Below are 16,753 nucleotides of genomic sequence, written 5' to 3'. Positions count from 1 at the left end.
TATAGCAACATTCATTTCATATATATTGACAAATGAGGGTAAAATTTTACTTTAGTTCATGGTCTAAAAGCAGCAGTAATTATGTGAATGTCACACTGCAGCAAGGTAGTTGCTACTACATTTAATTTTAGCCTTTTTAATTTGTTGTTACTGTTAACTTGTATTATTTTATTAAGTGTAGGGAGTCTGAAAATTTTTAAATGTTTGTAAAGAAATGTATGATGTTTGTATTCTGTAAGTCATATATTCAAACTTTAGACCATTTTTAAAGAGGCAGATTTAAACTGGTGCCAAATAAACATTTTATAAAGTTGAGAAAATTGACATGATGGAATGTGAGGGCAGCTTTGGAAAAACTGACATCCTGGTTGACGGAAGACTATCTTAATTAATTCAGGAAATATTCCCAGAGAGAGAACATTCTTATACAGGGAATGATGGTGTTGTGGAAAACCTTATCTAAAGCTTTAGACATTTAATCAGTTGTTCAATATTTATTCATCTTTTCAAACCTTGGTATTTATAAACAATAAATTGGACTTTGAAATAAACATAGTACTGAATTGCTTATTGCTTAATTTTTCCAATAGGCATCCCTGCCAGGATCTTGTCATGGACAACACAAATTTTGGAGGATTAGGCCAAGAATCAAATATATTTTTACGTCTTCTTCCTCTTCTGAATCTTTCTAAGGTAAATTTTCTTTTCAATAATATTAGTCTGTGTGTGTGTGAGTATCATACTTAGATATTTGAGATGTATTTCTACTGATATTTTTATATTTTAAGCACCCTTCGCGGATTTTTAACAGATATAACCTTTGATGTCATCACAAATCTATACATTCCATATTAAATTAGCACAATTTAAAAAAAAAAAACAACAACCCATGTTTTCCTTAGGCCTGTGAAACCTGGCTCTCCTTTCAAGGGAAGAGGGAGGAAAAAAAAAAAAGCCAAATCAAATCCTGAAGCTAACAAGATGCCAGCTAAACATCACTGCTCAATCACTGCTTCTAATATCTTCCCTAACTTTTCTTTGGACATTGTAAGCTCCTTGGGGCAGAGACATTGTCTATATATGGGTGTATGTCTGTAAACCGTTCACTACATTTTTGGTGCTATATAAATAACATTATACTAAAAGGCAAAGCATAGCAGATATGTTTTTGTTACAAAACATGTTAATTATGAAAATATCTTCCTTTACTTTATAGTGTTCATAAATCACATGCACATATGTATTCTGTGCTGGTAACTGCTGCTAGCGACTTTTGCTTACAAAATGCCAAAAATCCTGAGCTGTTCATAGTGCTTGGTATGATAGATCAAATGCTCATTTGACTTAGACTATGATAAGTGGAAAGTAAAATAAGCTGATTAAACAAAACTTCCATCATGAGGAGACTTCCTCTAGAAAACAGACAGATAGACTCGCACAAAAACATGTACATACGTGTATGGTTCCAGTACTATGCAGTATTATTTAAAAGGAAATATAAAATATAAATTAAATATCTCACATAATTATCTTCTAAACTCAAGGAGATTTTTCAAACCACAGGGAAATTCCATGACTTTCTAAAAAAGACCTAGTATTTTATGAAACTCATCACCCTTTATTGTGTAGCTTGAGCTGTCATCTCTGCTAGTACAGTAATGCCTTTTAACTGCCAAAACCTTTAATCCAGCATGGGTTTTCCTTTCCAGAACCTAGCAACATCATGTCTGGGTCCATGAATTCATTGTGTAATTTAAAACTTCACTGGTTCTAGGCGACTCAGGTTTCCCTAGTAACCCACTGAAAAAAAATTCTTTTGAACGGATATCTTCTTTTAGCCCCTTTAATAGCAACCTCAGGAATTCTGTCTCACCAAAAGATAGACATATAGTAAATATCCTTATTTTCCCACATCTTCTCCAAGACACCTCAAGGTAGCTATGTGAAATCTTTCAATAAAATGTAGAGTTCCTAAATGTTCTGTAAAGCAATCATAGCTGAGGAGTCTTTCATTTGTAGCTGAAATATTTCAGGCTTGGTTTCCATTGTTAAAATGGATACACTCTGTCTGCAAGCACTAATGTATTCTACAATATGCATGTATAAATGCAGTTAAAAGAATGTGTTTTATAAGTGAATGAAAAAAGACACTCAAGATTAGTAAAATAGAGCTCGTTTCTGAACTAATCTATTCAGATTCTTTCCATTCTTAATTCTTTTGTTTAGTGTCTTAAAGGTAACATTTGCATCTCTTTGGAGTCTTGGATTGTTCAGTCCTTCCATGTTTGGTTTTGTTTTTTTAAACACTTTGTGTTGATTGTTTTCAGTAGGCTAGTGCCACTGTAGGACCTTGGAATCTGCAGTTATTAGTGGTTCCTTTAAAAAGCTAAGGATTGTATTTAGTCCCCTTTGGAATCAGACCCTGAATGAATGCTTACTAAACTCTGTGTGTACATGTGCGTGTATGTGTGTGTTAAAAATTCATATAAACATGGAATGCGTGATAGCACGGTGTATTATAAAGGTTTTACCAACATGAGTAGGGCTGCATGACTTAACAGTGGTGAATCCAGGGTGGCATTATACAGGTTAAGGCTGCTATTTTTTTCTCCAGAATCTCACCTTTCTTTTTTCTTTTTTTTAAAGAGTAGTTTCTAGCCGTTGTTAATGCAAACAAAAGCTTGAAAATGTGAACCAAGTATAACTGCTGAGTGATGCCTGCCCGTGTCTGCGCAGAGCTTGAAACAGTACCACTGAGAAATAAGTAGTCTGTGGGGCCTGTTGGCAAGAATGTAGATGTCAATACCATTATCTGTTTAAAAGTTGATGAAATCATGAATAAAAAGAAAGAGGGGGCTCTATAAAGGTCTGTATACTCTGTGGAGAGTGGCATCTCATGATGGTGCTAGAAGTAGATGGCATTTGGGAGAATAACATTACTTCTAAATTGGCCTGGCAAGCCAAAACACCCAGAGGAGAGGAATGGACCCCAGAGGGGCATCTGAACCCCACCAAGGGGGAGTCAATACTTCAGAGCCTCATGGGCATCCAAGCTCTTCTCCGTTTCAAAATAGCTAGAGTCGTGGATCTGCTGTGAGGGGGGATGTAAGGCCTGGCAGCTACCTTCCTGTTTCTAGTGTCTGCTTCCTCTTCCTTTGTGCTAGATTGTCTGAAGACGCTAACAGATATCTCTGCTGCCAGTACTCAGTTTCAATCTTTCTTAGCCACCATGAGAGCTAAGCTTACATTCTGATATCACATGTCTCTGAGTGATAGGAGCCTTAGGCATATGCTGGTTTTGTCTCTTTTTTAACTTAACCCTGCCCCTGGTTGTATCTGAATACTACTGAGGGAAGCCGAAGCTTGAGAAGCCCAGCAGAGAATAAATTATCACATTCTGAACATCTGCACAAGCTGTTGTGAATAACATCTCATTTTGGCATCCAAAGTAGGTGAAACTTGGCTGGTGGGCAGAACTAGGCATAGTACCACTGGTTTATTTCTCAATTTGAGCCTTCCTGTGTGTGATAATTTAGGTGGGAAAATTTCCATATCCAAGGGGAGAAGGAAGAAAGTTTATCAAAACAAAAAAGAGGGGCAGGGTATGAAGTAGACAGGGTTGGAAAATGGGCTTTTTTTCTATAGAAAATTTAAATTTTCTAGTGAGAATTCGAATTTTAAAAAACCAAAATATTTTGATTCAGATATATTGCCAGGGTGCCTCCTGCGAGTTGCAGTTTGGGTGCCTTGTGCTCGCACTCTCTTCTATAGGCTTGGCTCCCTGGTTGGATCATGAAGCACAATGTTTTCCATTGCACACCTTCTCCCCTCTCCAAGACAGGAGTCTCTGACCTTGGTGCACCTTTTGGAGATGCAATCTGACCAGGGAGCTTGGCCTATAGAGGAGTAGTTGGTTTAAGTGGACAAGCCCCCCCTTCCCATTCTATGTGGTGGGGGACGAAACTGTTTCTTCCCTTCCCTTATCTACTTATAATGGAAAGAGAAAACTGTTTGTAAGTTGCAGCTTGTGAGCTTTTCTAGCCCCTAAGTGGGTTTTCCCAATGTCAGGGTGAGTCTTAGTGGTTGACTTTTTCTTTCTTTTATGCTCCTATGCACTTTTCCTGTAAAGTAGGTGGGTGGCAATTGTGTTTCAAAATTATATTGTGTTTTTGACATCATCATCTTCTCTTCCATTATTTATTAGAATTCATCATGAAACAATATGAAATCTATACTCTAAAGATGATAATAGACCTACACACTTCGTATGTGAGATGCTATTAGACATCTCCCATGAAGAATATTGACGGACAACACAATCATTCTTAATCTTTTTATTTTCATAAAGTTACAGAATGGGGAAGAAATATTGGTGACTGTTAGTTTATACAATATTTTTAATAAAGAAATATCTGTAGTCACAGGCTTGCTTATCACAAAATTAAATATGAAGTCCTTTAAGCAACCATTTGTGTTTAGAGCTAATGAAGATTCCTAGAGGCCAGAATAGCTGAACTATATTGGATTAAGACAATAGAATTCAATCCTTTAACAAACATCTCCCAGTCAGGAGAGGTGATGTGTACTACATTTTGGCTCTAGTTCTGGGGAGGTTGAGATAGCATAGAGAAGGAGGGGATAAATGTGCAGTGACTAAGGAAGCTAGGATAGGATAGATGAGTCTGCATGAGTAATTGTGGTAATAATGGTGGTGGTGGGTTAAAGTGTTTGGAGGCCTTTTGTTCATGAAGAGATATAATTCCACTTCACATTCCCCTCATATATGCCCCTATAGAACAATCAAAATTATATTCCTTCTTTAGACTGTAGAAAATATAAAAAATAACAGCCATATCTACTATATTTGGTAAATTCAGACCTCTGATCTTCTTTTGGGATATTTAACTAGAAATGGTGTTTAACTGATTTGAAATAACCTCTGAGTAGAGCTGCTTGAAAAATTAAAATCTGTTTCTTTGAAAAAGTTTCAAAAAATTTGAGGTTGTTTTCATTTTGTATTTCAAATAGATTCATTTTGTCTTTTTTTTTGTCAATTAAAAACACTTTTGGGAGAAAAATTTATCAAAAGCATTACCAAAATGATTACCCATTTGATAACCATTTTCAGAAACGTTTTAAATACATTTTTAATAAAATAAGAAAAAACACACCTTTTTTATATTTTTTGTTCAAAAATATATATTTTTGGAAAAAGATTTTTGTTAAAAAAAATTCCTACCTCTACCTTTCATTAAAAAGACTGAGTCAGAATTCAGTCTCTACAAATCTGGTAAAAACATTTTATTACTTGAATTCTTAGGATCCTCCCGGTCTGTTCCTGTTGATACCTCAGTATTGTGGGTTTCCATTTACTACTGTGTTCCGAAGCTTGTGACTTCCTGTGTAGCTAAATATTTTCCTCTATGTTAGCCAATTGCTGACTTTGTATGCATATGTGGGATTACCTGATGTAGAACTACACCAAGGTTTTAAAACTTTAATGTCACACAAATTGAAGGTGAAATAGGACTGGTCAACACTGGTGGCGATGGTTGACGGGAGATATGCAGGCTGTGTAATGTAGCTTACGTGTCTCCTTTCATGGAGGTAACTGAGTTGACTGGAGAACGCTCTCTGATTGACTGATCTACACAGACCTGCTCAATCAATGCCACTGCATCGATGCCTGCCACCATGGCAGTGAAAAATACCCATAGTTTAGAGATGTTGGTCTATGTAAAATGTTTCTCACTCACCATCTCTTTTTTAGTACAATAATGAACAGTATAGATTCCCTATGAGTAGTCTAGTTTGGCATCTCATAGCCATTTGGTTGCTCACAGTGGCTGTGAGCAGAGGAGAACTGGGCCAAACATTTCAAACTTGGTTGTCTAAAGTGAGGCATTTAAATAAGAGTCAATGGGAGCTGTGGGCACTCAGCACCTCTGAAAATCTTTCATTTAGTGCCTTAATTTGGATATAAATTCCTGACTTTAGGCACTCAAGTCTGAAATTCTGGGCCTTGGTATTTATCTGGCCATTTACTTATGGAAGAGATGGGAGGAATTTGGAACAGAACCACTGTTTAGATCGGATTCACGTTACCCTTCTTCAGATATTAATTCTAGAAGGTGCTATTATATTGCAGATACGTTTAGAAGTCTGTGTGACTGGGGATCTTACACTGGGCGTACAGTATCTCTCAAGGTACCTTATTTTGTGTGTTTCTTTAATGCTCACCTGTTTGTTTGACAATGCACAAAATAAGCCTGACCAATATCTTGTCAGTGCCATCCTTTTCATTGTTGGCACTTGACTTTAAGCACATATGAAGACAATATAAGTGGAGAGGAAGATTTTCTTTATGAAATCTTTGTGAATATGTTGAAACCTGTCTGATTTTCCACCCCTCAGCTAGAGGAATTCAGCATATTTTCCTGCTGAGGTAATTACACTAAGCACCATGCAGTTTACTCTGGAGGATCTTGTAGATGAGATTTTAACAAAATAGATTTTGTCTACTATTCATAGGCATAAAAAGTTCCAGGGAATTTTTGGTTAGGATAGGAGTTTGCTCATTTGCTTTTCACCAGATTTTTCCCCCCTTCACTATTGATTGTATTGTCTGCTGATTGACTGCATCCTATCTTCTACCCCCAAATAAGAAGTGTCTACTTTGTATTTTTGTTGTAGTGTGTTTTATAATTTCTGAAGCGCTTTATATATTTAAATAATGCTTTTTATCCTGAAGGATTCTAATCTTCTACTATTTTGCATTCCCTGTAGTATTACTAGATAAATTTACCATGCTCCTATCCTTCATGCATTTTTCAGAATTTATTATATTGTAAGTCCTGTAATGTGTCTTTCTAAATTGTTCTAAATTGTTCATACATCTGCCGAAGTGAGTTTCTGCCCACGAAAGCTAATGCCCAAATAATTTGTTAGTCTTTAAAGTGCCATAGAACTCTCGTTGTTTTGCTGAAAACAGACTAACATGGCTACCCCTCTGGAACTTTCTAAATTGTATTATACTTATTACTTACTATCACATACCATGACTTTCTACTGTATTTGTGGATATGTGTGATGCCTTGTATCTTTTAAAAAACATTTCAGTAAACATAATGGGAAAAATGTTGCCTTCTGATCCCTGGCCTGCTGACATTCTGCAGCCATGTGCCTGTTATCTTTCTTCATTTGTTACACAAACTCTTAATATGTCTTTGAGTTTTGGTATAGTTCCATTTCCATTAAATTAAACTAGACCCATGCTCAATTAAAAGCTGCATTGGATCTTGGAATACTTGCCTTCCAATAGCTAATGTAGCCTTTCTGGCTAAAGTGCTTGAAAGCCAAACAATTGTCTCTATTCTATTCTGTATAGATTTGTATACTGTGCTTATCACCATGATATATCAGTGTCTTATCACCACTTGGCTGAGAGATATGCTTCTAAGTGTGTTAAGTATGGCTTTTGATCATGTTGTAGTATAAAAACAGCTCTTGTAATTTTTATATACAATATTAATCTGTTTCTTAATGCTGATGATGATATCAACCATGATATGTCCCGCAGGACATTTATTCTGCATTTAGTACAGCCACTCAGAAATATTTGAATTCTTCCATTTGCTAGGACTACACTTCCTTGGTCTAGAACAGTAGTTCCCAACCTTTTTGGCTCGAGGGCCACAAATATGATTTTTATAATCCTGAAGGGTCAGCAGTCTCTGCCAGCAGCCCCCCTCATCCCTCGCTGCAGCCAGAGGGAAGGAGTTCAGCGAGGAGGATCTCCCATCCCCCTTAGCTTCAGCAGGGAACCCTGGGCTCCACCTGGGTCCCTAGGCAGCGGCTCCCTTCTGCAGTCGGGGGACTGGAGATCAGTGCTCTCCCCCCTCTGGCTCCAGCAGGGACCCAGCGCCTAGCGACCCAGGCAGAGCGCTTTGCTCTCTGCTGGAGCCAGGGGAGGGGAGCGCTGATCTTCCATCTCCTTGGCTGCAGCAAGGAGCCTGCCCTATTTTTCAGACCCACCGGCAGCACGCTCGCCTAGGTCCTTAGGTAGCAGCTCCCTTCTGCAGCCAGGGGATGGGAGTTCACTGCTCCCTTCCCTCTGGCTCCAGCACCAACTCCAGCACTTAGGGACCCAGGTGGAGTGATTTGCCATGCTCTCTGCTACAGCCGAGGAGAGTGCTGTTCTCCCCTCCCCTTGGCTGCAGCCAGCACCATCTTTCAGCCCCGCGGCAACGCACTCCACATGGGTCCTCAGGCAGCAGCAGCTCTGTTCTGCAGCCAGCGGGAGGGGAGTGCGGGCCATTTTGAAAGCCCCTCGCGGGCCACGGGTTGGGAACCATTGGTCTAGAACATATGTATGGGTACGTCTACACTGCAACTAGGCACCCACAGCTGCCCTTTCCAGCCGACTCAGGTTCACAGGACTTGGGCTGCGGGGCTGTTTCACTGCAGTGTAGACTTCTGGGCTTGGGCTGGAGTCCAAGCTCTGGGACCTTCCCACCTCACAAGGTCCTCAGGTGCTAGCCCAGGCCCGGAAGTCTACACTGCAGTGAAATAGCCCTGCAGCCCAAGCCCTGCGAGTCCAAGTCAGCTGGCATGGGCCAAACGTGGGTTTTTCATTGCAGTGTAAACATACCCAGAGTTACCATTTGGAGTCTGTTTTTCATGTTGGTTTTATTTCATTTCCCTTTCTTTCCTTGTGCACTGCATAAGTCAATCTTCACTCTGAACTTTCATGCTTACTTTGGGTAAAGTGGTCAAAAGACTTGCATTAGATTTACATTCTTAGATGGCAAGCAGCTTTATCTGAATATTAATCTGAATGTTTCCTCTGCTTCTATTGTTTAGTTACACTTGTTTTGAAGACATGGCAACATGAATGCCCAAGAAATAATAAAAAATTAAATACTACTAAAACTGAACTATGAAATACTGGTTCAAGACATCAATTTAATCATGTTTCTTCATTCTCCTTCTAATTTGGTGGTGCTGATGTTCATTCATCACCTACATTTACAACTAGTTGAAATTAAAAAAAAAAAAAAATCAAAATTGTTTTCATTGGGGAGGCTGAAATAGACCATTGTGCCTTTTTTCTTACTTTTGCTTATTTTATCAATACTAATAATCATTTCAATTTAGATTAAAAATCATTATTCAAACACGTATCTAAAGATTTTATTTACCAAAAAGCCAGGTTGTCAGCAAACGAAAAATGTTATTAACCATTTCAATTTAAAAAAATTGCAAAAAACGTTGGTATTTACAATTTTTCATGAACAATTTTTTAATTTGGAAAAGGCCATTTTTTGACACATTGAACCTTTTTATTCAAAAAATTTTGACCAGGATTAATTTATAAGTATGTCTAGGGCTTTATCTATACTAGGGTTTGTGCAAAAATAAAAACTTCCCACTGTTGCTACTTCTGCTTAATCTGCAACAGTAGGAGAGTACTAGAGAAGGCAGGGCCTCAGTGGTTTCTGGCTTTTTAATCATCACATTGTTTAGATCTGTTTTTGCCTCAATAGGATTAGATGGTACAGTGTTTAAAATGCTGTTGCCTGTGGGAACCTTATCTACCCTAGTGCTCCCATCCTTACTATCATTGTAACTGACCCAGCGTTAACATGAATGGGATTCTTTTGTATTTAAAAAAAAAAAAAAAATTAACCATAGGAATTTTGCTGCTTCCAACTTTATTGTGTCAGAATGTAAAATATAGGCGCCCTCTTGTTGGTCCTTGTGAAGGAGAGGCATTAATATCTGAATTCAGACTTTATCCCCCATTTATGAAAAGCAGCTCAGATTGCATCATTGGGGTGGGGTGGCATTAGGCTGGCTATTCAGCTAACTGATATTTTAATGCCTGTGCCCTGTCTACTCTGCATCGTGTAATGTTAGGTGTGTGTGTAAAGGTATTACTGATCCACACACCTGCCAATTACATTTACAGATTTTCCTCCTATAAGCTGGACTCTGAAGTCCAGATGCTCTTGACAGCTTAGAAGCTATTACAATTTTAATAATTTCTGGATACTCAGATTTCAGTAAATAAACATGGACACAAATACACACTCATAAAACTGACCTGCAAAGGGGAAAAATAGGAAAAAATGCCTATTTTTGATGTCCAAATGGGGTCTGAAAGAGATTTGTGTTTAAATTTCTTCATTTTATTTTTCTGTTAGTAATTCAGGTCTTTTCTACCTAAATAGACTCTATAGGGCAACAAGAGAAGTGGGTGAATAATGACATCACGAGAGACCGGAAGCTGAGCAGTTGAGAGGAGAAGGGATTTTTAGTCAAGTTGTATAAAGCCTTGTGTAACAGAGTAGCTAGCCCTGAGCTCAGCTCTCCTGTTCCAGTCCATGTGCTCCTTGTTCGGACCAGTTGAGAGGATGGGCAGCTCCTGGCAGCTATAAGGGTACATCTACACTGCAACAAAACACCTGCTGCTGCTCCGTGCCAGCTGACTTGGGCTACAGGGTTCAGGTTAAGGGGCTGTTTAATTGCAGTGTAGACGTTCACGCTTGGGCTTCAGCATGAGCTTTGGGACCCTCCCACCTCTCAGGTTCCTGGAATCTGGGCTTCAGCCTGAGCCTGAACGTCTACTCCGCAATTGAAGAGCCCCTTAGCTCTCGCCCAGTAAACCCGAGTCAGCCGGCACAGGCCAACTGCGGGTTTTTCATTGCAGTGTAGAAATACCCTAAGAGGCCTGATGAGAAAAAAAGAGGCAGAGCAGACTGGTTCAGTCCAGAAAAGATGGAGATCAGAGCTGCTTGGGCATGTGAGAGAGATGGTGGTACCTGGGAGAGGGCTTCAGGCAAGAGAGCAGCAGGAAGGTTTTCCTGGCTGGTGTCTCCAAGCCAGAGGACCAGGGCTAGAAAGAGCTGAAAGCAGGAGGAAAGCAGAAGGTGATGCCTGTTGGCTCTAAGCCAGAGAGCCAAAGCCAAAGGGCCAGAGAGAGCTGAAGGAAGGGGGAGCAGCAGGAAGGGCTTACCCCTGACATCGCCTTGCTGCAGAGCTGGGAAGCTGGGACCCAGAGGAACCATGAGAGCACCAGTGGTAGTGAGGAATGGTCCCCTGGTACGTGTGCTCCCAGTGGAGTATCTGTGGGAGTTTCTGCTCGGAAGGGTGGGTATGCACCCCAGAAGGAAAGGCTGGGGTGGCTGTCCTGGCAGAGGGACAGCAGAGGACTGACAATCCAGGTATGGTAAGAACGAAGCTATTTTTATAGACTACCTGCACTGGGGGGTGATTTGGAATACATTCCGGAACTTTTGGTTATGGGTTTTTCACTATGTTTTGTTAAACTATGGTTATAGACTAGACAATAAGCTCAGAAGGAAAACTGAGGTGAGGGGCCCCTTGCAGGTCTTCCCTAAGACCACAAGGGGGTGCCTGGGAGAAGACTGTGTGTTTTTGCTTTTTTCGTTTTGTTTTTTTACTAACTTTTGTTTAACTTCAGCGCCTAATGAACATTTATGAGAGAGGGTGGCTTTGTTAAAAGTTGAACATGCTTGTCCTTTCAGTTAAGGTATAAGAATACATAATATACATCTCTGATATCCTGAAAAATTCCCCTTTAAAACTAAGGAAGACCAGATTCGATGATGACATTTTTACAGTAAAAAACAAGCACTTGAAAACTTTCATGGCTTCTTTATACATCATCAGAAAACAATAACAGGCATAAATCCAATTACAAAGAAATCTATCCAAGTCACCTTGAAGAAATTTAACTAATTGCTAAGCTAATGATCAGATATTCCATTACACAAAGTGACTGCTAGAATTTACACAGCAGCTGGTTCCACTGGAAGCACATTTACTTTACGAATCCCTTTGTATTTGTGAAAACATGAAATGCTTTTCCAAGCATAGCTACTCCTCTTATATATATTGTTCCGTAATGATTTATGAAATGATTGTGACTCTCATTCAAACTGGTGGTTGGATTAGTTAACTAGAAAATAATATCAGGGTAGAAGTAATAGAGGGTTTGCACGTTTTCTTTCTTTCTTTCGCTGTTGCAACTTTAGAGTGAAAGATTATTTGTTTGAATTATTTGATTGCAAATTGGTAAGTGGAATCCTAATCTCCTCTTTATTTCTTTGTTTAATTATATTTAGATTAAATTCAAAACAACCAGCTGATCTTAGCAGCTGGTGAATATTTACTGTTCATTTGGTAAATTCCTCAGAAAACAAAGTTTTCTGATTTTCTTTATCTTAATACTTAGTAAATAGGAATTTAGTCATAGTAATCTGACTTCACTTAAAGAAAATAAAAACGTTAATACCTGTCTACTCTCATTTTAGCCAAGAAATGCAAAAATGTCAGGGAACTTTGAGGAGCTGGCTAATATATATGCTTGTTTAATTGTCCGTTTTCACCCTCTTGTACATATATATTATGATACAGTTTTAATTACATAATCTGTGCATTCAGTGCATAGCCAGGATGGATCAGCTCTGAGGATGTATTAGAGTTGTATAGTAAAGATGTCTGAGGGACCCCTTGCCTCATTTGTTGCAGAAGTTGGAAGGTGTGTGGTGAAAGAGGCAGGGGATTGCAAGAAGAAAAAGGACAGTCTCTTGGTTATCTCTGGGGGATTTCTGCACCACTGAGTGTGTGCAGAACTCATGTCCCTTGCAGATTTCTTTGCTTCCCTGCAGAAAAATGACTTTCTGATGGGGAAGCAAAGGGAAGCTGCAAGAGCACCCCTCCCCAGCAATGTGGGCGTGTCATTTCAGGCACCCAGAGCAGCTGGCACAGAAGTAAATCACCACAGGGATTGTGGGGGGGTGGGGAGTGGGAAGGGAAAAGGCTGAGGACTTCCCAGCTGGTGGATCCTACTCTCAGCAGGGCTCAGCTGCTAGTCCTAGCTGGGCTGGGGACAGGGGGAGGATGGAACTTGCTCTTCTCCTGCAATGAGTGGCCAGGGCCAGATAAGATCCACCCCCTATTAAGCCTCCCCTGGCTACAGGAAGCTCTGCACCACCTGCTCCTGCTTCCTGCCCCCATTGCTCCTCAGCCACGGGAGGAGAAGTCACTGTACAGGGAGTTGCTCCCCCATCCACCCAATTCCCATACATCTGGACCCTTGGTACCCAGACCTCCTGCTGAGCCTCACCCCACTGAGCCTCACCCCCTGCATCCAGAGTTCCCCTGCACCCAGAACCCCCTGCCTAGCCCCACCCTCCCTGCACCCAGGCCAAGTTCCACCCCCCTGCATCTGAAGCCCCACTTCTGCATCCAGTCCACCCCAGCTGAGCCTCCTGCACTCAAACCTCCATCCCCATGAACCCAACCTCCGTGCACCTCACTCCCTGCACCTCAACGAGTCCTCTGCACCCAGACTCTCACCCCACTGAGTCCCACACCCAGACCTGCCTGAAGAGTCCTATTGCCCCTGTACACAGAACCCCCCCCAATGAGTCTCTGTGCATCCAGATCCCCCTTGTAGCTGGACCCCTCATTGAGCTGCCCACACCCAGATTGCCCCACACAAAACCCTCTCACTTCACACCTGGATCCCCCACACGAAGCCCCTCCATACTTGGATCCTGCTGGGCTGAACCTGCCTTCCCACACCTGATGCACCTGGTTTGGAGGGGCAGGGTCCCTGGGGTGTTTCTAGGGCAGGTCTGGCCCTTGTGCTGTGTTGGGGTCAGGTTCAGCCTCATGTCTGTGTTGGGGGGGGCGCAGGACTTGGGGGGGGTCTGCAGGGTGATCTCCTATCTCCATGTAGCCAGTGGCCTGTGCTCTCCAGTGCCATTCTGGAACTTCCACGTGTATTTATTGAAAAATAAAATGTGCAGAATTATAAAATATTGTGCAGATTTTTAATTTTTTGTCACAGAATTTTTAAAATTCTGCAGCAGCATTCCCTCAGGAGTACTTGGTTAAGGCAGCTGAATGCTGTCCTGCAGAACTGGAGCCTATCCCTGCCTCTGTTACAGAGTTCCTGTATGATGCTGGGCAACCACTTAAATGAAAGTTTTCACAGTTGATTGCTAATTGTGTTCCTCATTTTCTGTGTGCCTGTCTTGAGACACCTAGGGGACTGATTGGCAAATGTGCTAAGCACCCACAGCATCAATGGCACCTGTGCTTGAATATATAAAATGGTACATAATGCCAAGTATTCTGAAAAATCACGTCCCAATTGTCTCAAATTGGGCACCAAACTTAGCTAAAAATTTTGACTTTAATCTCTCTGTGCCTGAGCTCCCCATCCATAAAATGGGAATAATAATACTACCTCCTTATCTCACGGGGGGGGGGGGGGGGGGGGGTGTTGCAAAGATAAATTCATTAATATTTCTGAAGCACTTGAATTACTGTAGTGATGAGCACCACAGAAAATCCCATCAGGAAATTAATAATTCTGTCTTCAAAGGAGAGTTTGAATAGTGTACAGTAAATAAGGCCTGGGGCTGCATGCATCACAACAAGGTAAACACAAAATATTGACTAGCTCAGTGGTCCCCAAACATTTTATGTCATGCCCCCCTTACTCCTGTCCGCACCTCCACCTCCCTCCCCACTTGGGGCTGAAGGCAGGGCCACGGTCAGGGCTGAGGACTCTGGCTGGAAGCGGGGCCACAGTGGCCAGGGGCCAAGCTGGGGAACTGTGGCTGGCAGCCAGGCCCTGGGAGAGGGGTCGGGAGCTGAAGCCGGAGCCACAGTTGGAGGGTGGGGCTGGAGCAGAGTTTGGGCAAAGCAGGGCAGTGCTTCCTCCCTGCCAACCATGGGGGATGGCCCAGGCTCTGCTGCACTCCCCCTAGCGTTCAAAGGGGCGCACCCCACAGATTGAAGTCCTCTGGACTAGCTGCTCATATAGTGAGCATCACCTATCTTGTGCACTGAAAGGAGCACAGGTTCTGTGGAAAAAATGGTAGGTGATCATGTAATTAACTGTTGACTGTGTGTTGTGTGAAAAAGTGCTTCCTTATGTTTGTTTTAAACAAGCTGTCTATTAATTTCATTGGGTGACCCCTGTTTCTTGTGTTACCTAAAGGGGTAAATAACACTTCCCTATTCACTTTCTCCACATCAGTCATGATTTTATAGACCTCTGTCATCTCACCCTTACTTGTCTCTTGTCCATGATGAACAATCCTGGTCTTTGAAGTCTCCTCTCAGATGGAAGCTGTTCCATAACCCTAATAATTTTTGTTGCCTTTCTCTGCACCTTTTCCAATTCTAATATGTTTTTGAGATGGGATGAGCAGAACTGCATGCAATATTCTAGTTGTGGGTGTACCATGGATTTTACGAAGTGAAATTATGATATTTTCTGTCTTATTATCTATCCCTTTCCTAATGGTTCCCAATTTTCTGTTAGCTTTTTTGACTGTTGCTGCACATTGAGCAGTTGTGTTTAGAGAACTATCCCGATGACTCCAAGATCTCTTCCTTGAGTGGTAACAGCTAATTTAGACCCCATAATTTTGTATATATAGTTGGATTATGTTTTCCAATGTGCATTACTTTGCATTTATCAACATTGAATTTCATCTGTCATTTTGTTACCCAATCATCCAGTTTAGTGAGATCCCTTTGTGACTCTTTGCAGTCAACTTTGGACTTTTTCCCCACCCTGATTCCCTTTTCCATGCCTCTCAAAAGTGACAGAGAAAGGGAAAGACTGAACTGAAAATTGAATTTTTATTTTTTAGTGTTGGGATTGTTTTGCTGAAAATTTTGGAATTTTTTAGTGGAACATATTTACCCATTTTTCTACCAGCTACACCATGAAAGGTCTTACTTATCTGTTATGATAAGACCATTGTTCTCAATTCCAGTGACAGTAAAGATGAGCTAAACTATTCCTTATAGTCTCTAAAATGAGTACAGATTGAAAATAGGAATGGGAATTGCAGAAATGTAATCCTTCTACACCAGAAAAATTCTCTTACCACATATCTTTTAGTGTCAAATTTGAAAAGGAGATGTATCTTCTCTTTAAGGGATTTTGGGCCTTTTATTTTTCCAGTTGTAATGGTAATGCAGGAAATTCTGAACTGGCATCCAACCTAGTGAATTCTAAGTTATATGACAAAAACATAACTTTTTCTTTCCTTTCAATTATTTTACCTTAGTCTTTGTTTTGTTTTTGACCTAATGCTTACATTCTCTCTTCTCAGCTTTACAGCATTATCATCTTTATATTCTAATCTTCTCCTTAGCTACTGACAGTTATCATTTGTTATTTCATTGCTTGGCTTCTTGCCCTTGTACTAGATGTATTAATTGTCCTTTTATGCTCTAATTCCATTTTGTGTATTGTACACATCGTTTGACTCAGCCTTCAACCACTTATGTTCATGCACATTCCTAATAGTATATACTAGATCTTTATGTATATATTTTATCCTCCCCACTACCCTTACTTTACCTTTATTTTCATTTTCAAGAGCCAAAATTCCCATTAAATAATTTTATTCCTATTATATATTTAGCTTGGATAAAATATTTTTTCATTAAGATTGCTGCATACTTCTAGTTGACACAGGACCACTTTCATTCTGGCAGCATACTTTTATTCAATGCACCACTTTTTCAGCAGTCTGAGAGCGTATACCTTGCAGCATGCCACATACGTCAACAAATCTGAACACTCCCAGAGGTAAGCAAGTACCTGACTACAGAGCTCCTCACTGAAAGTACCTGGTCACTATTCCCATCCTATTTAAACTATGTTGCTATTCTTCTTCTTTGAGTGATG

General features: G+C 40.6%; 1 protein-coding gene across 2 annotated transcripts in view; it reads left to right on the top strand.

Moving 5' to 3' along the window:
• Positions 1-16,753, top strand: part of LOC137160848 (uncharacterized) — a 258,303-nt gene that overhangs the window by 40,247 nt on the left and 201,303 nt on the right. For both annotated transcript variants that reach the window (XR_010921987.1, XM_067559764.1), the window contains exon 4: positions 591-693. Coding sequence is in view for 1 of the 2 variants with exons in the window: in XM_067559764.1 (XP_067415865.1) it covers positions 591-693 (103 nt within the window). In the remaining variant the exon portion in view is untranslated. The remainder of the gene's footprint in view (positions 1-590; positions 694-16,753) is intronic.

This window comes from Emydura macquarii, unplaced genomic scaffold, assembly GCF_026122565.2.
Source record: "Emydura macquarii macquarii isolate MOO-44397 ecotype Brisbane River unplaced genomic scaffold, CSIRO-AGI_Emac_v2 contig_2205, whole genome shotgun sequence".
Taxonomy (NCBI): Eukaryota; Metazoa; Chordata; order Testudines; family Chelidae; genus Emydura; species Emydura macquarii.
Note: the sequence above shows the minus strand (reverse complement) of the source record. Positions and strands in the feature narration are given on the sequence as shown.